This window comes from Oryx dammah, unplaced genomic scaffold (assembly GCF_014754425.2).
Source record: "Oryx dammah isolate SB20612 unplaced genomic scaffold, SCBI_Odam_1.1 HiC_scaffold_17, whole genome shotgun sequence".
In the NCBI taxonomy this organism is placed as follows: Eukaryota; Metazoa; Chordata; class Mammalia; order Artiodactyla; family Bovidae; genus Oryx; species Oryx dammah.
This window is the reverse complement of record NW_024070201.1, coordinates 62,399,299-62,423,722: the sequence shown is the minus strand read 5'-3', so window position 1 is coordinate 62,423,722 and position 24,424 is coordinate 62,399,299. Positions and strand designations below refer to the sequence as shown.

General features: G+C 46.5%; 1 protein-coding gene across 2 annotated transcripts in view; it reads right to left on the bottom strand.

Annotated features, from left to right (window-relative positions):
* NAT10 (N-acetyltransferase 10) overlaps positions 1-24,424 on the bottom strand; it is a 39,266-nt gene that overhangs the window by 14,365 nt on the left and 477 nt on the right. For both annotated transcript variants that reach the window (XR_005724226.1, XM_040258981.1), the window contains exons 2-15: positions 22,075-22,197; positions 21,642-21,733; positions 18,106-18,277; positions 16,632-16,754; positions 14,914-14,975; positions 13,402-13,516; positions 13,198-13,305; positions 10,283-10,416; positions 8,197-8,290; positions 7,961-8,059; positions 4,313-4,449; positions 1,778-1,902; positions 1,195-1,345; positions 819-915 (exon numbers count right to left, since the gene is read on the bottom strand). Coding sequence is in view for 1 of the 2 variants with exons in the window: in XM_040258981.1 (XP_040114915.1) it covers positions 819-915; positions 1,195-1,345; positions 1,778-1,902; positions 4,313-4,449; positions 7,961-8,059; positions 8,197-8,290; positions 10,283-10,416; positions 13,198-13,305; positions 13,402-13,516; positions 14,914-14,975; positions 16,632-16,754; positions 18,106-18,277; positions 21,642-21,733; positions 22,075-22,182 (1,617 nt within the window). In the remaining variant the exon portion in view is untranslated. The remainder of the gene's footprint in view (positions 1-818; positions 916-1,194; positions 1,346-1,777; positions 1,903-4,312; positions 4,450-7,960; positions 8,060-8,196; positions 8,291-10,282; positions 10,417-13,197; positions 13,306-13,401; positions 13,517-14,913; positions 14,976-16,631; positions 16,755-18,105; positions 18,278-21,641; positions 21,734-22,074; positions 22,198-24,424) is intronic.

Sequence of the window (24,424 nt, the reverse complement as noted above, 5' to 3'; positions counted from 1 at the left end):
GGCTACTCCAGAATCACGACTGGAGTACTGCCTTCCGCAAAGCCAAGTGAAGTGCTGAATCCCAGGAAAGCACGTGCCAGCATCTCGGCTGGGCAGCCTGACACTCTCCATAAGGGCCTCAGTGGGACAAGCCTCTTGTGTTCCCTGTCACCTCACCACGAACGCTGAGGCTGCAGAGCGGGGGCGGAGAACTACTTAGTTAGCACTACACACCTCACGGCTGGGAAGTGAAGCTCCTCCTGATAAGAGGCCACTATTTTAGGAAAACCTCTCAGGGCTTCTAACACCAACCCTTCAGCCTTCTATTAAAGGCTATTATTCATAAAAATGCTACCTAGACACACACAAAGTGTCCTTTCCAATGTTATCTTTTTTTAAGACTTCCAAATATTCTAAATTCTCATTCACCAATCCCTAAAAATAGCCGGGGGTGTAAAGCTGGTCCCAGGTCACAGAGCACCCCCCAGATTACAACTGCTATGTCATCTCAGCCCATCCATTCAGCCAACTGGCAAGAAATATAAGTACCCCTTTTAAAATGGGCAAAACTTACCACCCTCTCCAGCCACGACACACGGAGCTACATGCAGAAATCCCATGCTCCGTATACAAAGCTGGAGCAAAAGACAAGCCTGAACAATGGGAAATGCAACCCTGAAGTAGAACCCCTGGCCCCTGCCAACATCAGGACATTCTAGTCCCAGTGGAATGGTCACCTGAGCCACTGGGTAACAAAAGATGCAAAAAGTCAAGTAAAAAGGCACTGCCAAGAGCTGGATTTCACTGCTCAAGTCCATTTGAGGGCTGGTTTCAGTTACCTTGTAATGAGAAGCCACGTAGAGAGCCATAAGCCGTTGGAGGAAAACCTCGGAGGCCTTATGGTAGCAAAAGAGGGTATCTCTATTAACATAGTAGCTGGATTTGAGGTTAAGCAACCAAACCTATCAAAGAGAGCCCAGAACAAGACATGCTACTTCCAAGGACAACCTGGATACGTGGGTTCCCTCAGCCTGGGAAGAGCAGGCCCTGGTTCTAAGCGGAAACATATCAGGGAAGGAAGAGAAGGCAAATCGAGAACATTCCACCTTCTCTTCCCAGAGCAGCAGCCTATGAGGCAAAGGGCCAGAACCCTCAGTTTAACTCTCCCATCATCCCCTCTCCCTTTCACAGGACAAATGGAACCCAGGAGGATACAGCTCACAGGCTTCAGGCAAGGGGCAGCCAGAGACAATCCGAGTGATGTTGAGGCAATCCAGGCACAGCAGGTCGTTCAGCCACTTCTCCACGGCATCCCCAGGGGCGTATCGGATCGACTCCTGCAGGGAAACCTCATGCAGGGTTCGCACTGTTCAAAATACACGCAAGACTAAATACATTTTGTCCAGGAGATCAAGGCAAATGTTCTACTTTATCTCTGTCACATGGTACCCACATAAATATGGCTCAAGAATTTAAACTGAGTGGTTTTAAATTGTTCCGGTGGATGTTCACCTTGTCTGGACACCAATCCCCAAAGGTCTCACTACATCAAGGCAACCAATGCCCCGAGATGGTGACAAACAGGAATCCAGTCACCAGAAGGCCCAGGTCAGCCTCCCATCTGGTCACTAGTTTGTCGTTCTTCAGAGAAAAGCAACTTCATCTCCTGGGGACTCAGCCTCTCTGCCTGATCATCAGAAGGTCTGCTATCACCCATAGTGTCACGAGGGGAAGGGTCCAGGAAAAGTGTGAAGTGACTTGCTGTGCACCGCAGGCCCATCCAGAGCTCTGGGGGTACCTGATGCCAGCCTGGCCGTCGCCGTGGTCTTGTTCTCAGCAGTGGTGCTGACCTGGCTCTGGGCACTCTGTTGGCGGAGCTGCTGAATTAGCTTGAGGGACAGGGACCGGCCAGTGCCCTCATAGCTAGGAGAAAAAGCAAAGGCAGTTATGCTCGAGGTGCCAAATCACCTCTCCAGGAGGGGATCGACCTGATGAAACCCCAGACTCCTGCTTGCTGAGAACAGCCCTTCACCTCTGAACTTCCAGCAGGGCATGTGCATGCTCAAAGGAAGCTGGGCTGCATGGTGGCTCAGCTCTGAGCCATCTAGGCCTGGGCTCAAGTCCTGGCATGTCCGTTTAGTACCTCTGGGCCAGGAACTCAACTTCTCTCCCCTTTTGAGGATTAGTATACACAGCTCACAGGGCTGTACTATGAACTAAAAAACAACAACCAAAGAGATGACATGAACAAAGCCTTTAGTATAACGGAACCGGAACAAAGATGAATCGTCGATTAACGAGAAGTTGCATGGTTGAAAGATGAACTGAGAGCATTTCCAGTTTGGAAAAATCAAGATTAAACAAATCCACCATCTAAGTAATTTTTTTCATGACTACTTTCCCTTGAAAGAGGACATAAACTAGAAAATTTTTCTAGTTTTCAATTAGAAAAATGAACAGAGGACCTGAATAGATACTTCTCCAAAGAAGATATACTATGGCCAAAAAGCACATGAGAGGATGCCCCACACGGGACATGCAGATGAAGATCACTTGAGACACCATTTCTTGCTCACTAGGACGGCTATAGTCAAAAACGACATGGAAATGTTAGCAAAGACATGGAACCCTTACACACTGCTGCTGGGAATGTAAAATGGTATTGTTGCTTTGGAAAACAATCTGGCAGTTCTTCAGTTAGAAAGTTACCATTTGACCCACTAGTGTGACTTCTAGGTATACCCGCAAGAGAACAGAAAACATGTCTACACAAAAACATGAATGTTCACAGCAGCACTGGACTAGCCGAAAGAGAAATAAATGATTGTCAACAGACAAATGGAAAGACAAGATGTGCATAAACACACACCGGAGTATTATTTGGCCAAGAAAAGGAATGAAGTACTGATATATGCTACATGGAAGAACCTTGCAAACATTATGGTTAGTGAAAGAAGCCAGTCACAAAAGACCACATATTCAAAGATTCCACTTATATCAAGAGTCAGACTAGGCAAATCCATACATACAGAAAGCTGAGTAGTGATTCCCTAGAACTGAGGAAAAGGAAGGAATTGGAGGATGATAATTAAAGGGTATGGGGATTCTTTCCGGGAAAATGAAAATGTTCTAAATTGTCGTGATGGCTGCACAATTCTATGAATATAATGAGTATATTGTATAGTGGGTGAATAATATCTCAATAAAGATGTTACCAGAAAAAGTAAAATCCATCTTATTTAACTATTTTCAGTGTAAGTAAAGCAGTCAAATAATAAATCTAAAATAAGGAACTATTTCTTCAAAATGTGACTTCCATATAGAAATCAACAATGAAGGCAAGTACACATTGACCTGGGCAGATTTCACAGTATATTCTTTTTTTTTTTTTTTTTCTGGCCACACTACGTAGTTTGTGGGATCTTGGCTCCTTGACCAGGGATCAAACCCAGGCCACCAGCAGAGGAAGTTCAGATTCCTAACCACTGAACCACCAAGGAATTCCCAGTATATTTTTACATGAAAAAGCAAATGCAAAACATTATGGAAACTATGTTTATGTTCTTATTCAAAATGAAAAAATAAAATAAATATACACCAAAATTCTAACAAGCTATCTCTAGAGAGTCAGATCGCTGGATTTTTTTTTTTGCTTACCTTCCCTTTCTTACTTTTCCACAGCAAACAACTAAATATTTCAAAATTTTGAAAAAGCTCTTGAGTCTGCTTTCTTATGATAATTACACAGTTACTTTAATACTACATTTTCACATAATTCTAGGGGATAAGACATTGGTGCGTGTGTGTGGTAAGTCGCTTTGGTCATGTCCGACTCTTTGTGTCCCTATGGACTGCAGCCCACCAGGCTCCTCTGTCCATGGGATTCTCCAGACAAGAATACTAGAGTGGGTTGCCATGCCCTCCTCCAGGGAATCTTCCCAACCCAGGGATCGAACCTAAGTCTCTTATATCTCCTGCACTGGCAGGAGGGTTCTTTACCACTAGCGGCACCTGGGAAGCCCAAGACATTGGTACTGCCATTTATGTGCTCCCTAGAACCTGGTCAGACCTAGACAGGAGACATTCATCAACTGGGTAATGAAACTCCTCAGTCTGGTGTTGCCTGTTCTGGTGGACTACAGCTCACACCAGAGGGAGCTGTAGTTTACTATGAAAGGGTAAAGTAGAAGGCCAATGAGAGAGTGAAGCGGGCCCAAAGACTCAAACTTTAGGAATCAGCCCTATCCACCCAGGCCCACGTCACGTTCACTAAATCCCACCCAACTGGCTACACCCTGTAAAGGGGGCAACGGGTCCTGACCCCGGTGCTCACCCATTGATGGTGGATGCCATGAAAACAAGGTAGGGGCCCAGAAGACTCTTCACCAGGGGAAGGGGGATGGCAGCAGCTTCATCAATCACAACGAGCTCAGCCTGGCCCAGTTTCACAGCATCTGCAGGATGTATGTACTGCAGGAAGGGAAAATGCACATTGTTAGCTTGGCCGCCTGATACCATGGCTGCAATCGCTGGTGAGTCACCATAAAGGCCCTCTCCTTCCCCTCTCCCCCGTCCTCTGTCTTCTTTCTCTCATTCTTCCTTCCCTGGTAGGACAAAGCAGGGACAGCTTAGAGTCAGACGTCTGGGGCCTAACAGTTCAACCACTGACTGTGCGGCCCTTCCTCGCAAAGCCTCAGATTCCTCACCAGAAAATGGAGGAAATACTGATGGCTGCTTGAGAAAAAAATTAGGTAAATTAGGTAAAATTAAGTAAGTCTGCACCAATGCTCTGCCTAGGACCTGGCGAGTAACAGGTGATGCCTCCATTTCCTTTCTCTCCCCTTTCTCATGCTTCCCCCAGCCTCACTCTGATCTGTGGGCCAGAGGCAATTTTGGCCCCAGAGATGGCTGAAGCGGAAGACTTCAGGTTTCCCAGGCATCTCCGACACGCCGCGTACTGTGTGCCCTGCTGTGACACCATCACTACTAAGCCCCATTCTTCCTGCACTGGTGGGGACACTTCTAAGACTCACAGTCTTCCTAGTGCTCACACATTTGTATTATTAGCCTGTCACAAATTCGCCACGAACTTGGCTCCCTTACGCGCATCAACAACCTCTTTAGTTCCTACAGGGGTTCCTGCTTCTTTCAAGTTTGCAAAAGACCATGAAGAGGCATTTTACAGGAGAGGAAACCTGAAGAGCCACTTAACATCAACAACAGTATTCAACCTCACTAGTAATTAGCACAATGACACCACCTTTATGGCAGAAAGTGAAGAGGAGCTAAAAAGCCTCTTGATGAAAGTGAAAGAGGAGAGTGAAAAAGTTGGCTTAAAGCTCAACATTCAGAAAACGAAGATCATGGCATCTGGTCCCATCACTTCATGGGAAATAGATGGGGAAACAGTAGAAACAGTGTCAGACTTTATTTTTGGGGGCTCCAAAATCACTGCAGATGGTGACTGCAGCCATGAAATTAAAAGACGCTTACTCCTTGGAAGAAAAGTTATGAGCAACCTAGATAGTATATTCAAAAGCAGAGACATTACTTTGCCGACTAAGGTCCGTCTAGTCAAGGCTACGGTTTTTCCTGTGGTCATGTATGGATGTGAGAGTTGGACTGTGAAGAAGGATGGATGTGAGAGTTGGACTGTGAAGAAGGCTGAGCGCCGAAGAATTGATGCGTTTGAACTGTGGTGTTGGAGAAGACTCTTGAGGGTCCCTTGGACGGCAAGGAGATCCAACCAGTCCATTCTGAAGGAGATCAACCCTGGGATTTCTTTGGAAGGAATGATGCTAAAGCTGAAGCTCCAGTACTTTGGCCACCTCATGTGAAGAGTTGACTCATTGGAAAAGACTCTGATGCGGGGAGGAATTGGGGGCAGATGGAGAAGGGGACGACCAAGGATGAGATGACTGGATGGCATCATGGACTCGATGGACGTTGAGTCTGAGTCAACTCCGGGAGATGGTGATGGACAGGGAGGCCTGGCGTGCTGCGATTCATGGGGTTGCAGAGAGTCGGACACGACTGAGCGACTGAACTGAACTGAAGACAACAAGGAGATCCCACTTCCTATGCATGCGGACAAAATTTAATTAGCAGTAAAATACCACTGTTTGTGAGGACATGGGGAAACAAGAACTCAAGAAAGTGCTGGGGTGAAGGTAATTCCGCACAAACACTTAAAAGGAGAATTTGGCAAAATCCGAGAAAGATGGAAATCTATGCATATTCTAAAACCCAACAATTCCAATTCTAGACACATATAAACTGTAATGTACTCACACAGTGCTTAAAAATCAGATCTCAAGCTTCAATCTGGACAAACCCGAAAACAAATGTTGAGTGAAAAAAAGGCAAGCTGAAAAAGAACAAGTACGGTATGCTACCATTTATGGATACACAATTATGTAGGGAAATATAAACAATGAATTGAAAGGAGATATACAATCTCAGAGTTGTCTAAATGGAGCGACAGAAGAGCACGGATGGGGAAGGGAACAAGAGGGACTTCCACATTGAGCTTTTAGATCTTTGAAACAAAAATATAAATGGCTTTTAAGATGTGAAACAAACACAGCAAGCAGCAAAATGCCAGCATTTCTTAGGCTTGAGTGCTGGGCACCTCAGTATTATGTTACATTGGTCTCTGTGCTTTTCTGTAGTTTGAAGTATTTCATTACAAGTAAGATTTTGTAACTATTTTGCAAGAAGTTGAGGGATCAGAGGCAGAGACCCCACTCATTTCCAACAGTAGGATACACGCCCTCAATGGGGCCCCATGTCTTGGATTTTTACAGAGAAGAGCTAAACGAGCACCTCATAAAAGCAGCAGACCCTGGAGAGGCGGAGCTGACTTTAGACCTAATATTCTTCTATATCTCAATTTCCAACAAGAAGAGGCCTAAAGGGACATAACTGTAGCCTCATAAAGTCAGGTCACCTCTTCTGCACTTCAACTCCAGCCTGGAGACAAAACGACTCTGGTAATATGAGAGGATCTCTGAAGACAGACCCCAGGAGCAGCGAGGGCTGAGCCAGGCATTTCAGAGAAAGGCTTCCCTTCTTTGGTTTGTGTATTTCTCTTAAGTTTCCACAGATCTCTGTATACTCACTGCCTGCAGCCTGCCCCTCACCCCAACATTAGCCTTTCCTCCTCGAAGCTGAGAGAACCAGACCAAAGTAGGAAGAAATTACAGAAAGAACAGTCTAAAGACTCAGTAAGAAAAAAAATTACAGTCCTTGAGGGAAAAGGCATGAGCACTTAACATTATTCATAGCCTAGATCTTTGATGAAAGGTATACCTCCTTGACAGACATATACACAAAGGTCAAGGGTGTAACCTGCCACGTTTACCTGGCCCACTTCCCACCCCAGCCCAGCTCCAAAAAATACTCAATAGACCTAATCCATTAGGAGCCCATGGGGCCCCATCCCTTCTGCAAGCCTGTCGTGATTTAACAAAATTGTAGCCTTTGGACAAGTACAGACCATTCAGGCTTACAAAGCACAGGAGATTTATAGAGCTTTCGGGGAAACACTGTTTAAAAAGGAAAGTAGGCCACTGGCTAAACCACAAAGATTCAGAGTACATCTCACAAAGACCTTTTCTTCTTTCAAATGCTAAGGTTATTGTTCTAGCTATAGATGCATCATTTCAAAACCTGCTGTAACTAAGCAGAACTAGAAATGATGTCAGAGAAAATGATTCCATTTCTCTTAGTTGATTAGCATACTCAGTTTTCAAGGGACAAAACTACAACTTTTCAATCTGGCGTACATACATTTGTTAGTTTGCTTGAATGTTTTTCTTTGAGGCTGAAAATATGGAACAGGTTTACCGTAAAGCAACAACACTGTCTAAAAGATACGCAATTACACATCACATGAAACAGCTATAAAAGGAGACATCTCAGAACATTTATACACAGCAGGACGCTGGCCCCACGTGGCAGGATTTGGAACAAGCCTCACCTGAATGGTCTGCCTGTGTTCCCGGAACACGTTCACTCTAATCACTGCTTTGTTAAATTCAGGATTTAGAGACTGAATGATCTCGTAATCCAGATGCTCCTGACGGGGAAAGAGCCAAACCAATACCAAACATCAGAAACAAGCTTTCAAAACGAAAAAAAGTTTGCATTCTACAGACTTCACCTGTATTTATACTCAGCATGGAATCAAAATAAGCTCTTATCCTAACTTCCTACCTGATACTGCAGAGCATCAAATCCTTTAAACACAAATTCAAACAGAGTGTGGAGGTTATCCGGGCTCGGGGAGGTAACAAAGATATTGGAGTACCTGTTAAACAAAAGGAGGATTTTTTTTTTGCTTTGAAATAATTAGGAAATTGAAGAAATGTTAAGAGAATTTAAAAAAAGAAAATATTTTTGTTTGCCCCTGTTACACAGGTGATAACAAGAGACAGTGGTGGGGGATAAAAAAAATCAGGACACACATTTTGAGGAGGAAAAGTAAAACAGCTCCAGGCCTGAGGGTATTTTTGCTCCCAAACTAATGAAAACAAGTTGCCAATTTGAAGGGAGCATGCCCCAGCAATTAGCTACCAGAATCCATGAAAGTACACTACTGAGGGCACAAGGCTTTCAAACTGTGGTCCTAGAAAAGACTCCTGAGAGTCCCCTGGACTGCAAGGAGATCCAACCCGTCAGTCCTAAAGGAAATCAACCCTGAATATGCATGAGAGGGACTGATGCTGAAGCTCCAATATTTTGGCCACCTGATGCGAAGAGCTGACTCACTGGAAGAGACCCTGATGTTGGGAAAGATTGAAGGTGAAAGGAAAAAGAGGGTGGCAGAGGATGAGATGGTTAGAGAGAATCACCGACTCAATGCACATGAATTTGAGCAAACTCCAGGAGACAGGGGAGGACAGAGGAGTCTGGTGTGCTGCAGTCCATGAGGTGGCATACAACTTAGTGAGTCAGACACAACTTAGCGACTAAACAAGAGGGTGCTCTGGGGACCGCTCCCTCAGTGTCAGAGATGGCACACGGCTCCCCAGTCCTGTACCCCTGGCCCAGAGAGGGTTTCATTCTCATCACTAGCTATGCTGAGATGTTTTCAAATCATGAAGCCAAAGTGCTCCATTGTGAGCAGGCAAAGGCCACAGTGAGCCCCTGAGGGATCCTTGTTCGGTATAAGGGATACTAAAGGCAGAGGGCCAGGTGGTACCACTAGAGCAGCCAGAGTAACAAAGTCAGGAGCTGCGTTCAGTCCCAGCACAACCAGCACTGACTTGGGGGGACCCTGGGTGAGTCACTGAAACTCTCTGAGCCTGGGTTTATCATCTATGAAACACTAGCGTTGCTCTCAGGAGCACCAAGGAAGATCATGCATATAGGACACGGTAAATCCTACAGTCCAATATTTGTACCTGCAAAACTGTAAGCACATGCTCTCCTGGCAGCTGCATAAATCTTCTGTCCAGGACAAAAGAATGGCAAGTGATATCCCACTCAAAGGCAGCTCCTCAATGCAAACAAGATTTTCTATTGATCAAATCATTAAAATGACAAACCTGCATTTTTCTTGGTCAGCAAAGCTGGTCATACACAGGCTCATTTCTTGAGAGCTTTGAAGTTCCTCACCACCATTACTTTGCTCTTGTGTGTTTGTTCAACTCTACATAGTTATCACAAAGGCCCTGGTATCTGTGTGCCAGGACACACATACGTGTACCTTTGGGATCCGGGGATAACAGCATTGCTCTTTCTAGCTGTTGCTGTTTAGTCACTAAGTTGACGCTGGGAAGGACTGAGGGAAAGATTGAGGGCAGGAGGAGAAGGGGATGGAGACAGAGGATGAAATGGTTGGATGGCATCATCAACCCAATGGACATGAGTGTGAGCAAGCTCTGGGAGGTTGTGAAGGACAGGGAAGCCTGGCGTGCTGCAGTCCATGGGGTCGCAAAGAGCTGGACACAACGTAGCGACTGAACAAATCACTAAGTTGTGTCCAACTCTTTTGTGACCCCATGGACTGTAGCCCGCCAGGCTCCTCCGGGATTTCGCAGGCAAGAACACTAGAGTGGGTTGTCATTTCCTTCTCCAGGGGCTCTTCCCAACCCAGGGATTGAACCCGCTACTCCCGCCCTGGCAAGTGGATTCTTTACCACTGAGCTCCCAGGGACACCTGCTCTCTCTAGACAGGTGCCCAAGATCTAGAGAAATCACTCAGGAGCTCGCTTAAACCGGAAGCAGCCCCCCGACCCCTCGCCCTGCACACGGCTCCCGCAGAGCTCAGGGTGCCTGAAGCCCGGGATGCCCTTACCCGAAAGCCACCGCCCCGGCAATAGCCAGTCCCAGGGCTGCAGACTTCCCCCTTCCTCGGGCAGCCGTGAGCGCAACAGTACTCCTCAGGGTCTTTTCCGAGATCCCCTCAATGAATTTCAAGACAGCTTTGGCCTGTGGAAAGAGAAACATACTGGGTGAGCTGTGAGAAAGGCCGAGGTCCAGCCACATACTACCATCACCACAAAGCCAGGCTGATGCTGAGGCTAAACTGGAGTTGGGGGGAGCAGGGGACAGGGGCCGCTCTCACCAACCAGCACCTAGACTCCTACTCCCGTGATCATCTCCTCTCAGTCTCCAGGCTTTGAACACCAACCAGATGCTGACAACCCCCCAAGTTCACATCTCCATCCAGACCTCTTCCCCCAACACCAGACCCTTCCACACACCCAACTGCACCCTCTACGTCTACTACCCGTCTCACGCTCAACACCTAATGTCTCCCCAGTCCTCCTCCACCTACCATCTTCCCCAGCTCAGCTAGTGCCCAACTGTTCAGGCCAAAAATCGCCTCCATTTTCTCCTCATGCCCGATTCATCAACAAACCCTGTCCTTCATAACAGGAAAATTCTACATTCCGAAGCCACCACTGCGTCCTGCCACCATTTTTACAGATACAGCAGTGGGCATTATCTCCAGGATAAATTTCCAGAAGAGCTGCTGAGTTAGAGGACGTGTGCATTAAAATGGGTGTCATGCCAAGTGATAGAAGCCCCACCCATGTACGAAAGGCCTTCTTCTCTGCAGCCTTGCTGTCTTGCTGTATAATCCTGCCAACTGTCTCACTGTTCACACTGTGCACTGAACCTGCGGTAGGCAAGGCGTGAGCAGGGAAGCTGGATGAAAACTCAAGGAGTCACAGGAACTGTAGATATGTTTATTCTCTTCTGACTGGCACAGCAGCTGTAGCAGCAGACCCGCTGCGCTCTCCTCTCATGGTTGACCCAGTGGACACAGCCATAAGACAGCCATAAGACAGCCATAATGCAGACGCAACGGAGTGGCAAAGGCTTTTCAGGGGGAGCTTATGTATGCTGCTGCTGCTAAGTCGCGTCAGTCATGTCTGACTCTGTGCGACCCCATAGACAGCAGCCCACCAGGCTCCCCCGTCCCTGGGATTCTCCAGGCAAGAACACTGGAGTGGGTTGCCATTTCCTTCTCCAATGCATCAATATAAAAAGTCAGACTGAAGTCGCTCAGTCGTGTCCGGCTCTTAGCGAACCCATGGACTGTAGCCTACCAGGCTCCTCCGCCCATGGGATTTTCCAGGCAAGAGTAGTGGAGTGGGTTGCCATTGCGTTTTCCGAGCTTATGTATATTTACAGAGCAAAAGTGGCCTGTGGCCAAGCGGATACACCGTGACGCGCATGTGCAGTGCTGTGAGTGAGCTCAGCTGTTACATAACCATGTATTTACAAAACATGGGGCGAGAGCGAGAGGCTGTGGAACAAGAGGGTCTGATGACCACCATCTTGGCTAATCTGCTCTGTCCCCACACTTGCCAACACTGGGTACTGCTAAACTTGTAAGTCTTGACCAACCTGAAATGGGAACTTAGGATCATTGTTTCAATTTGTGTTACTTCAGTTATGAGAGAAAGTAGGCACCTTTTTCAAATCAATATAATTACTGGCTATATTTTGTTTGTAAATTACTGTGCTTTTTTGGACTGGTTTTTCATTTATTTTAGAATATTATTTTAGAGTACATTTTTTTAGTCCAAATTTCACACCCTTTTATTATGTTCATGGATTTTTCCATGTACATTTTATCAGAGGGTTTCACTTCTCTCCTCTAGAGCAAACAAGAAAAGGATATGATACAGGGTTCAGCAAAGGCCAGGTTAAGGTGAGTAGGACCTGGATCCGCTCTGAGTGTTTCCAGCTGGAGAGACTTGAGCTTCCTCAAGGCCCTCCCCTTCCTCCTGCCTGGGCCTAAGTGTCACTGCCCAGCCGTGAACGTAGAAGGTGCCCATGGGGAGACATGAAGAGTAGCACGGAGGGCAGGGGCGCCAGGAGGAGGGAGGGGCTCTGCCAGTCGTGGTCACTTCTGCCCTCTCTCCATCCTCTCTCTCACTCCCCCTCTCTGATGATAAAGAAGGTACCAGGAAGTAGTTGAAAAGCAACCTGGAGCCTGCAGCCTGGGCCGCAGAGAGCACTGCGTAGCTGGTGATTCTATTTCCAGAAAGAAAAGGGAAACCAGCCTGTTGGGATTTAGCCCCGAGTGGGCGGCGTCACCGCAGCTGTTTTCCATCATGAGGGAAGAGCCCAGTGCTGACAGGCCTGTGCTGCTTGTCTGCTCAGGCTGGATCAGAACTCTGAACACACCTGACAGCTTGCAGGTCTCTGGGCCACGTCTATTCAGCTCCCATCACCACCAAGAACCACTGGAGAAGCCAGGTTTACCAGCCGTGGTCACTTGCGGGAGCACAGAAATGCATCCTAGAAGCTCCCTCCCAGAGACCAGGTGGACCGGGTACCCTCATCACAGGGCCCTCCTCAGCATTCACACTGGAGCAGGGCTGAGTACTAGGTGCCTCCAGCTCTCCTCACTTAACAAGGCATAAGCAAAAACCTTATGTCATCAAAACTCAGTGAGAATGAAAGGACGCAGGTCCATCAGCCTGTGCTGGAGGACCATCTCCTCCATTAAACATAACCCATCTCCTCCCGACCCCAGCTCCCTGAACAACAGCTACAAACAAGGCGGGGGAGGCGGGGGTAATCCCAGACTTCTATGCTATGCTGCGTGTCCAAGTGTGAACAACAGAAAAGGCCCCTGCCCCACAGAGCAGCCAAGCCTCATCCTAACTTGGCTTCTGTTGTTCTCTGCTTGCTGTCTTTTTCCTCTGTGTGGATCAGACAGGGATGGGGGTGTTCCAAACACATGCTCACTTGGTCGAGGGTCTTGCAGCAGTCCACCAACACACCCACAGGCTGGGTGTCTTGCAAGCTCTCCTTCAGCTCCTTCAGCTCCAGATCAGAGGGACCGAGACTCTCATCCTATCAGAGAGGAGGAGGAGAAGGTTCACCATGGCCATCAGAGGGTCAGCCCAGGAAACACAGCCTCCCCCAGGTTCCCGGACCCTGACAGCTCACCGGCGTCTGGGGAGGCAGGGCCTCAATGCTGGCAGCATGGGAGGAGATGGGCAGGATGTTGAGCTGGTCATCGATGACGAGACACTTCTTACACGAGGCCAGAGAAAGAATAAACCTGAGGAGCAAAACCACCGTCATGAGGTGCTGGGAGCAACGTCCACATAAGGAAGGGCTTTTAGGAAAATTATCCAGCCCACGTCTCTACAGCATCATCTGTAGAACAGGGCTGGATGATTCCCGCCTCCCTTACAAGGCACCTGAATATGCTTTGCAGAGGAGACCAGTTACGGGGAGCTCTTTTAGAGACTGATTATGAGTGCTCTTTCTGTGCAGAGCCCCTCCGCTCCGGGTCCCCTGGCCCTTCCCACATCCTCGCAGGTTCACCCTTTAGTACTAGGTTTCTCCTTCAGCTGGGAACCCCAAAGCCACCCCACATATTCTCACCAACCACAGAGACAAACACACACACACGAATGGACACCCTTCTGCCATGGGGAGGGAAAAATAAAGAAAAGGGTGGAGAGGACAGCTCCCTTTAGCTATAGTGCACAAACATTTCTGCGTGTAGAAAAACATGTGTTTGGCTGTAAAATCCAAGCTTGTCCCACAGCTGCAAGAAAATGGCCTCCCGCACTACTTTCACGGGCTTCACTCGCATCCACCGGGTGACTTCCAGACCCGCACCTTCTACTGAGCAGCTTCAGAGGGATTGAAACCAGGCCCCACAATTCCCCCAGGCCAATTCCTAAACTGCAGTAGTTCTGACGCTGTGGACCAGATCATTTTTCTTAGGGGGTGGCAGTGGTGCTTTTTGGCCCCTTTTCAGCTTTTTAGCATTATCATTGACCTGTACCTTCCAATATCCCCCTCCCCGCCCCACCCAGCCAGGTCCTGACTATCCAAGTGTCTCCAGATACTGCCAAGTCTCTCCAAGGGCAAGACTGCTTAGGTTGAGAACCACTGCTCTAGGCCATGGCTTCTTCCTTCTTAAAGCTGTCAAAAGCTGCTAACTGGTATTCCCTAAACGGGGCTCTGGGTCAAATAAACTGGGGTCCCTTGTGCTGTGAGACTTTTCAGAGGCTACAACAGGCTCACATGATTCTTCAGAAAGCAAAAACTATATCAGTCACTTCCTAGACATAGTGGGCCAGAAAACCCTTCTGTTATAAGATCCCTCTTAAACACCAGTGTTCTGTGAAACACATCTGGGGAAACAGGGATCCGGATAGATTACCCCTCTGACAGCTGCGCAGGCGAAGAGCCAGAGCGGACAGTGACTTGGTGAGGACCAGAAGCAAGGCAGAATCCAGGCCCCAGCCTTCCACTCACTCTACCGCTTCCAGTGAGCTGCACGACTACCACTGTGATTGGGGACCTCAGCGTCTGGGGCTCCTGCACCACCTTCCCTCAGACAGAGCATGGCTTTCAGCTGTGTCCAAGACAAAAACGCGCCCCCCACCCCCAACCCCCGTGGCTCCCACAGGTGAGGAAGTGGAAAATGCTCGGACCGACCTCTCGTTAAATCTTCCCACCACATCCTGATGGGCCTCTGTCCTGTATCTTGAATGCACATCCTAAAAGAGACAACGTCCATTAGTAGAGGCTAATGGCACTGAGGCTCGGCGTCCAGATGTGAAGAAGTTTCAGCAAGCAGCCCTGGGATAAAAGAGGCACCAGCAATGCTGCTAGAATCGAAATCTACCCCTACCTAACCTGCTGTGCTAGCCTGGCTGAATGCGATTTGCTGGAGCTGGAATCAGATGCTAACTGCAGTGTTTCTCATCACAACAAACATCCCTTCGCTTCATCTTTAGCTTTTCCCACATTTTATCTAGCATCTCAAAATATATTCGCTTGCTCAACAAAATGCACATGCCAACACCAGACATGAGGGGTACACACTGGAGTTTGGTAAAGCATGACCCCTACTCTCATGAAGCTTATCATCAAATGGGTGGATGGAGACAAGTAGATATTTTGGCAAATGCCATGAATGAAAAACAGGGTGTAGTGACAGCTAATGGGGTGGCGTGGGAAGGGGGACTACTTGCACAGGGTAGTGAGGGAAGGCCCTCTGAGGTGGTAAGCAGGCGGCCAAGTAAGAGCAGGGGGAGAATAGAGAGACACCTTTGTTCACAGATATTTTAAGGAGGGCTTACTAAAGGCCAGGCACTCTTCCAGGAGCGAGGAATATATCAGGGAGGAAAACTGAGTCCCTGCTCCCATGAAGTCTGGAGACTAGCACAGGAAGCCAGATGATAAGCAAGTAATGTCTGACTTTAGAGGTCTGTAACATGCTTTGAAGCCAAATAAAACAGGCTGAGGAGTGATGGGAGAAACACATATTCTACAGGGGGTGAGAGAGAGGGCCACGCTGAGGAGGTGGTATCTGGGCAGGGACTGGACTGCAGTGAGGAAGTGAGCCAGCAGACGTTCCCGTGAGAAGAGCCAGTGGGAAGGCCCTCAGGTGAGAGTGTGCTGAGGGGAGAGGGCACAGCTGAGGACCTCTGAGGAGGCCAGAGGGGCTGGGGTGAGGAGAAGTGCTGGTCGGGGGAGGCGACAAGAAGCGGGCTCCAGATCTGAGGAAAGCCCATTTCACCAGCTCACGAAATCCCGAGGCCAGTCCTAACAGTTCCAGAGCAGGTGGCCGTGGACACGATTCAAAACCTGCCGCGCAGAACACAACACCCACGTGGCAGAGCCAATGAGTCACAGACCAGCTGTGCATCCTGGGGGGCATCTTCCTCACTTACAGCCAGGTCCACAACTTGGGCAGAAAATATCCCCCCCACCCCGCCCCCACCACTTGGAGTCAAGTTTCTGCCAACCCGGGAGTGGGATGGCAGTGTTCCTTCATCACCTACTAGGGAGAGCACAGGAGGACGTCAGGACATGGTCCCCTTTGCGCAGTACACAACTGCAGGCCCTGGCGTGGCTCTCTGTGGAATACTACTTCAGAAATTTAACGACAGAATAGCTGCATCCTATCTGCATCTCGCTGGTGTAGTATTTGTAAATGCCTGAGAGCAAAGGCACAATTCACTTTCCCCAGCAGGGCCAGACAGACATCTCTGCGGTCACTTTTTCCTTAGTTGCAATTAAAGAGCTCCCAGCCCAGAGATGATGCTGACTGTCCACTGGAGTTGCTCAGTAAGAATTCTTAAAAGAAAGTCGAAAAACACAGATTAACTTGAACCCCCACAATCAAGTTTAAAAAAACAGGGACTTACCATGGTCATTGTGTACAACTGCTTGAGTGAGTTCATGGTCCGCAGGAGGATAACCACCAACCCACCACCTTCCACTGTTTCTATGGTCCTGGCCAGCAAGTTTGGAGTCAAAGCTTCAAAATCCTGGAAGAAGGAGACCTTAGAACTAGCTCATGATGCAAAGAACACGGTGGGGAAGCTTAATCAGGAGGCAAAGAGAGCTTTAAAGTACAAACTCAAGATGATACCCCCTACCAACTCACCAGGACCCCCATACACACACACAGTCCTTATTTAGGACTTATTTAGAACAGGTGTATCTGGTTTTATATGTCAAAGTGTTTCCCATCATCCCTGATAAAATCTTATTTGGAAAGAAGTTCTCCAGTCCTCAGTGATTCTCACCTGAATTTCAGAAATATCTCACATTCATTTTCTGCTCTGTTCATAGGCAGAAACTGACAAAACTCTACTGTACCACATGGGGGAGCCACTGCCTAAAGGAGCCATCATCACTGCATCTGGTAACTGGTGAGCAGGAACAACTCCCTAGCAGTCAGTGATGGGGTGAGAACAGGCAAAACGCTCTCCTCAGCCTCCAAGGTGGGATGTAACCCAGCAATGCATGGACAACCCACTGGACTGCAGAAAGAAAAAACCAGAACTTCTATTCAGAATTTCCCATCCCATTTCTTAATTTATATTTTATAAGGTATGTTTTATAATATGTGTAATTATAGCAGTGCATGCATATAATAAATACATGATGAAACAGTGGGAACCTGAGCTTAAATGTGGAGATTTGTGCTTAAATGTTTTCTTTCGGGGGCAGGAGAGGGGGGTGATCGATGAAATCACAGGTGTCAAAGAATCAAAGAATAAAACAAAGACCACCAGAGCTCAAAACAAAAATGTGAAACAATCTATGAACTTGCCAGGCAAGAGAAAATACATGCCAGTGAAGAAACTCACCAGATAGTTTTCTGCCGGGGGGGGGGCGGGAGTGGAGTGAGGGGACTTTAAGAATTAGAAGGTTGATTGTGGGGGCTAGTTATTCAGTCAAGCACTTTGGACAGGATGTAAGAGTGCTCAGGTCTGTACCCAGTGAGTTAAAACAAGTCCTACTACTGTCTGGTCTTCAGTTAGTTCTAATAAAACAAAAGCCTTCAGTTGGTTCTAACAAGGTCTTGGGTTCTAGGGTCATGCAAAGTTCCGTGTTCTATCAAGCTGGTTAGACCCAGGTATGACGGAGCATCACTACCAGTCTGGGTATCTCTGGACAAGTGCTGCTTTAGATAGAAAATGTTCTTTTCGTGGTGGTGAGTTATCAAGTTCCTTGGGAAAATGGCCAAGTCTTCCACTGATAAAGTCTGGGGCAAGGGGAATACGCACACATCTTCTCTCCTCCCTGTACACCTGTTCTCGTGGGTACCCAGGCAGCCCGAGCACCCCTCAGTGCTGTGCCCCCAGCTGTGGGCTGGGGGAAGTCACCCACCTGGAGAACGCACATGCCAAACGTGTTGCCCAGGATCTTGTGGGTCTCGTTGTAGTAGCAGTAGCGAATGTTGGTGGCAGCTACGAAGAGTTCAAAGGGGTCATCTTGCTTTATGTTCAGCGTCCCATTCTTTATTTTTTTCTGCAGCTGTCGCATTCTTTTCTTCCGATGACTGTAATCACCCCATCCCACCCCCAATCCCAAGAGAGCCAGTTAACTGGAGAGGCTAGAGTTGGGAGAAGGGAATAGACTCAACAATCACCCACTTAAGACTTTCAGAGCTAGAAGGGAATTTGGAAATTGTAGGGCTAATTCCCTTGCTTTAAAGCTAGAAAAACAAAACAAAACTGGAGAAGCATTAGAAGAGAAGGGCTTCAGAGGAAGATAGTATAAGTCTGTTTGTGAACCCTGCCATTTTGATACTTCACTTAACAAGAACGGTAATGGGAGTCCCTAAACCCCACATTTAGCCAGATCTTGAAACTAAACCCTGGTGGGCTCATTATCTCAGTCTCAAGCCAGTGCTTCAATTTCATGGCACTCCTTCCCAGAGAACCTGGGAGAGGCATCATGATGGTGGGTTACTTTATTCATTTTTCCTAAATGAATTCATCCACTTCCTTCCCAGATGGTTAGATCAAGTCCTCAAGGGCAGTTCTAATCTAAGAAAACACCGACAGAGGATACACAGGTTAGAATGGAATCTGGACATCTCACAGACATCCCTGAACTTCTCTCTTCTTCTGCTGCTGCTGCTAAGTCGCTTCAGTCGTGTCTGACTCTGTGCAACCCCATAGATGGCAGCCCACCAGGCTCCCCCATCCCTGGGATTCTCCAGGCAAGAACACTGGAGTGGGTTGCCATTTCCTTCTCCAATGCATGAAAGTGAAAAGTGAAAGTGAAGTCTCTCAGTCGTGTCTGACTCTTAGCAGCCCCATGGACTGCAGCCTACCAGGCTCCTCTGTCCATGGGATTTTCCAGGCAAGAGTACAGGAGTGGGGTGCCATCACCTTCTCCGCTCTCTTGTCCTAAACATCTCTGAATACCCAAGTGCCAGTTAACTTCTTTAAGACTTTTTCTGCTGTGGACCGTTTTTAAAGTCTTTACTGAATCGGTTACAATACCGCTTCTGTTTTACATTTTGGTTTTTTTTTTGGCCTCCAGGCACATGGGATCCTAGCTCCTGGACCACAGGCTGTGAACCCACAGCCCTTGCACTAGAAGACAAAGTCTTAACCACTGGACCGCCAGGGAAGTCCCAACTCTTTCTTTCAGAGAAAACAGAGAACAAGAACACTCCAGAACCAAGGGGTACAGCAGACCAAAATTTTATCACAGTTTTCTAACTGAAGAGTAGGGCCAAGGCCTTCCCTCTGGGCCTCCAGTTCCTCTGCCTGCGACTTAGCACCAGCTTTAACCTGATGATCTGCCACATCTAGACAGGGCTGGGAGAGCTTCAGGAGGCACAGGAGGGATCTTTTTAAAAGTGAGATCAGGGGGGTTAAGGTGAAAGGCAAATCTGCCCAGAATACCCTGATTTGCCATTCTGACATTTACCAAGCGTACAGCAGTGAGAATCAGAGCACCAGAAACTTATAATTCTGCTGAGAGGCAACAGGCCTTATTCTCGATCTGTATTAAAAATGCTTACCTGCCCAATTATGAAAGAATATACCAATTATAGTTAAAAATACATACTGCATATACAGCTAAATGCTAACAATGCCTAAGTATTGAAAATATGGTGCTTTTTATTTTCACCTTTGTGATTTTTCTGTATTTTTCATATTCTTACAATAAAGCTTTTGTAATGTTTTTAAAGGCAAAATTATGTAATTCAAAATCTAGTTTCTTTTAAGCAGAATCAAGTCTCTTAAAGACCAAAGGATAAGAACTAATCAAATTTAGCCCTTGGTACTCAAGTAAAATTAAAATGTTAGGGCCTGTTAACAATACACTCAACAAATAGTAACTGAGCACCTAGTAAAACATGGGAGATCCTTTGAAAATATGAAAATATAAAGATAAGCAGGAGAGGCCTCCTCGCTAAATGAATTTACTTACCAGTGGGCAAGTGATCACATCTTGAGGGAGAGAGAAGGTAAGATGCCAAGCACTGTACAAAGAGACAAGGGCTAAAGAGGGCAGTGGGGCCACGCGCTAAGTCTGAGGGCCTTAGGAAAAGCTTCCTGCAGGCCCTGAACAAAGGGGAGCACCCGAGGGGAGCAACTCAGCAGGTGAGTACAGAGAGGTGAAGTGGCACCCCAAGTGGAGGAGGGAGCAGGGGGATTCACCGGAGCAGAGAGCAGCCGGGGCTGGAGACGCACCCTCGGAGTTCATCCCAGAGACAAATTTTACATCTGGGGACAATGGAGGGGGAAGAGGCCCAAGGACAGAACCACACAGGTGAACGGGTTGTGGGGCGAGATGAGATCAGAGAGAGGGAAGCACTTAGGACGGTGGTCGGAGTAAAAGGAGAACGTTTCTGAGGTGGCGCTATAGTGGGACATCTGCCAAGGATCAGCACCCCGCACCCCAAACTCCTCCCCACATACGGGCGTAGGTAGAGCTGCCAGGCTCCTCCCAGGTGGCCCACCCCATTGCCTCTGGCCCAGGGCTGGATATCTTTCCAGAAGAATATGGCAGAAAGATGGATTTCTGTGTTGTTGAACCCAAACCACGTAAACCTCAAGGGCGATTTCTGCAATGGGGACCACAGAAGGAGAGAGCTGTCCTGAGGTGGGAAAGAACAGCAGACACGAGGGATGACACAGAGAAGAGGGACAGAGCAAGGACCAGGGTGTCAGCACTGCGGCTGTGCACCACCCCCAAGGCAGAGCTGAAATCTCACCCCCATAGGCTTCAGGAGCTAACCCGAATGCTGCTGACCCTTGAGAAACCTGGGGGTTAACCTATGTCTAACTTAGAGTCGGCCCCTCTATAACCATAGCTCCTCTGTATCAGAGAATTCAATCAACCACAGAGTACTGTAGAGCTTACTACTGAAACACATCCACATATAAGTGGAGTCCTGCAGTTCAAACCCACACTGTTCAAGGGTCAACTGTACTTCAATAGATCCCATTTGTGCCTAAGTATGTTTGTATTAGAGGTCTCATATTTACTATAAGAAGTCTTAAGTTCAACAATTAAAAAAAAAAAGAACCAGCCAATTGTCAGACAGCACACTAGTAGAAGAGCTCTGAAAAGAAGAGAAAAGCTGCCGCATTAGGCATCAGGTGGAAGCAGCATTAGTAGATGAGCTCGATCAGCTGAGAAAACTAGGAAGAAAAATGACATGCAGAAAGCAAGGAACTGGCCTGGGAACATAAAAAAGCATGAAAAGATTTTGAAATTTATTGTCAGGAATGAAGAATGAACATCAGTTCTATTATTTTCTCTACTGGGAAGTGTCCTCAGAGACAGCACCTTTACTAACAATCCCTTAAAACCTAGGTCAAAGAATCATTTCCTGGCATTTAACTAAGAAGCAGGGATGGGAAATGGGATGGGACACTCAAAGGGGCACGACTTACCTGCTAAAGCCCAGCTCTTTCTTATAGCACCATAGCACCGAAGGCCGAGCTTTCACAGTTGCTTTGGACAACATGTGATGGAGTATGACTACCTGCCAAAGAAAAAAGCCACAGAATCTTAGGGACAAAAGAGACCTCTGGGATGGCCAGGCCCAAGACTACAAGGCAAGCAGCGCCCAGGTTGGGACTAGAAACCAGATCACATACACTTACTCTTGTGCTCAGTATCAAAAGCTGTTAACCTATCTGCTAATAACTCTAAACACTGAGTTTTCATCAATTTCAAGAAATAAAGGAATGTTCCCACTAGGCATTTCACTTAAAGAAAACCAAAGAGACCTTAATGTCATTATGTGTAAAACCCCAGATGGTCCGTAACACGCTGACTCTCTGGAACAGGACACAAAGTCAGGAAGCATTTACCAGGTCTTACCTGATCCTTCCCTCGATCTCCAACCACAACAAAAAGAGACCTTTGCCGCTCAGCTACCCCATTCTCAATGAGAATCCGGATTCGGTTATCCACTTTCTTTCGATGCATGGTGAAAAATTATCACTAAAACAGAAGGAAAGGAAACATGACTGGACATGAACATCCAGGTTCTGGGTGAAAACCATTAGCTGGCTGCCTCCTATGGGACAGGAGCTGAACTACGCACATTTATTAAGTATTATTTTTTTAACCCTCAAACAGCTCCCTAGGGAAGACATCAGCCTCATTTTTTATATGAGGAAACTTAGGCTTGTAACTGTGAACATGTAACCTGACTCTATCACAGCATGACTGAGGCTCAGAAAAAAAAGAGATGAAGGAAGAAAAATTCGGGAAACAGAACTTCTAAAAATACCTCAAGAAATGTATAGATTAAAAGAACTGTGTGACTTTGCTATGTATCCTTTGTACATTTTCATGCTTTTAATCTTAATCACAATGCTAAGGACATCTTGATAACATTGTTTTGAAATAGCTGTTTTGATAGTCTTAATAATAAGCCATTTAAGATTTAGCTTAAAAACATTACCAGATAGTTGACCCAGGGTATGTCCCCTTGGGGTTCCCTGATAGCTCATTAGGTAAAGAATCCTCCTGCAATGCAGGAGACCCCGGTTCGATTCCTGGGTCAAGAAGATCTGCTGGAGAAAGGTTAGGCTACCCACTCGAGTATTCTTGGGCTTCCCTTGTGGCTCAGCTGGTAAAGAATCCACCTGCAATGCAGGAAACTTGAGTTTGATCCCTGGGTTGGGAAGATCCCCTGGAGAAGGGAAAGGCTACCCACTCCAGTATTCTGATCTAGAGAATTCCATGGACAGTGTAGTCCATGGGGTGGCAAAGAGTTGGACACAACCAAGCAACTTTCACTTCACTTAGGCTTGAAAGGTGAAGAAAATGTTCCCATAGGCATGGAAAGCTATAATTTACACCCATCTGGAGGAGTTTTTTAAAAATCAATGAACAATGTTAGAAACAATGTTAAAAAAAAAAAAAAAGAAGAATTAAAACCTATGATATAAACATGGGAAAATAAGGAAGTTTTCAAAAATGTTTGTTCAAAATCACTTTCAAGATTTATCTAAGGATATGGATATAGATGCTTATTAGAGGATAACACAGCAAGATATGTATATCTATATACATTATATACACATTTAAAAAAACTGAAATGTAGTTATTAATGGACAGTGAGATAATGGATGATTCTTATTTTGTTCTTTTGTTTGGGGGAATTTTTTTTTTTTCTAATTCACATATATTACTAACAAGATCAGAAGAAGAAATCAATGAATATTACTATGATGGAATGTGTACAATTGCTTCCTCAAGGGAAGGAAAACTATCCCTAAGCCTGTACAAAGAGATTTCAAGTTATTGTGATTACATATGCTAGAACATTGCATCATTATCGTAACAGATACATCAAAAAACACCAGAAATATCAATTATGTTTCTACAACTAAAAATAGAAATGACATGTTACTTAGACTCTCCAGTATTAGCTGCATTCTACACACAAAGCTCATTAACTGAAACTTAACCCTGTACTGTCTTCCTAAACTCTCAATCCAAACATGGATTTTAGCAGTTCTTTCTTACTGTAAAACACTACATCACAACCAATGGCTCTTATTTTATAAAGAAAGGACCCATTATAAATACTCAAATACCACCAAGGAAGAAAAATGATGGGAGACATGATTCACATTCAGGTGCCCTCCTGATTTCAAAGTCTGAACTGTTTCCAGTTCACCAACAAGCTTGTGAGCTCAGTTGCCAACCACACAAAAAAACCCACCACATCAACCAACAGCCAATTATTGCTTTTTGTTCTAGTTACTGTGGGAGTCCCTGAAGTAGTACCAAATAAAGTCCTGGCTTCAAAGAGTTTTCATTTTCCTTAGAGAAAATATTTAAGAGAAGGAAATGAGGGATAATCTGCCTAAAAGCAGATAAAATTAGATGTAAAACTAATTGTTACAGACAGGTCAAAGTCTGAGACTACTGTGGGCTGCAGTTGCCAAGGAAGGCTTAATGGATAAGGAAGGCCTTGATGGCAGAGGAAGATAGTTATTTTTCAGTATTCATCTATCAGTCAAACAAATATCATATTATCTATGCGCCAGGCATCATTCTAGGTGCACTGGTAAACAAAATAAAGTCCTGAGTGTTCCTGCTGAATAAGGAGTATAAACGAATGAGCATAGTGATGTAGCTACCAGCTTGGGAGGATCTGGATGAAATGAGATTGTCTCTGTTCAATGCCAGGTGCTGCCATCAGGAACTGTGG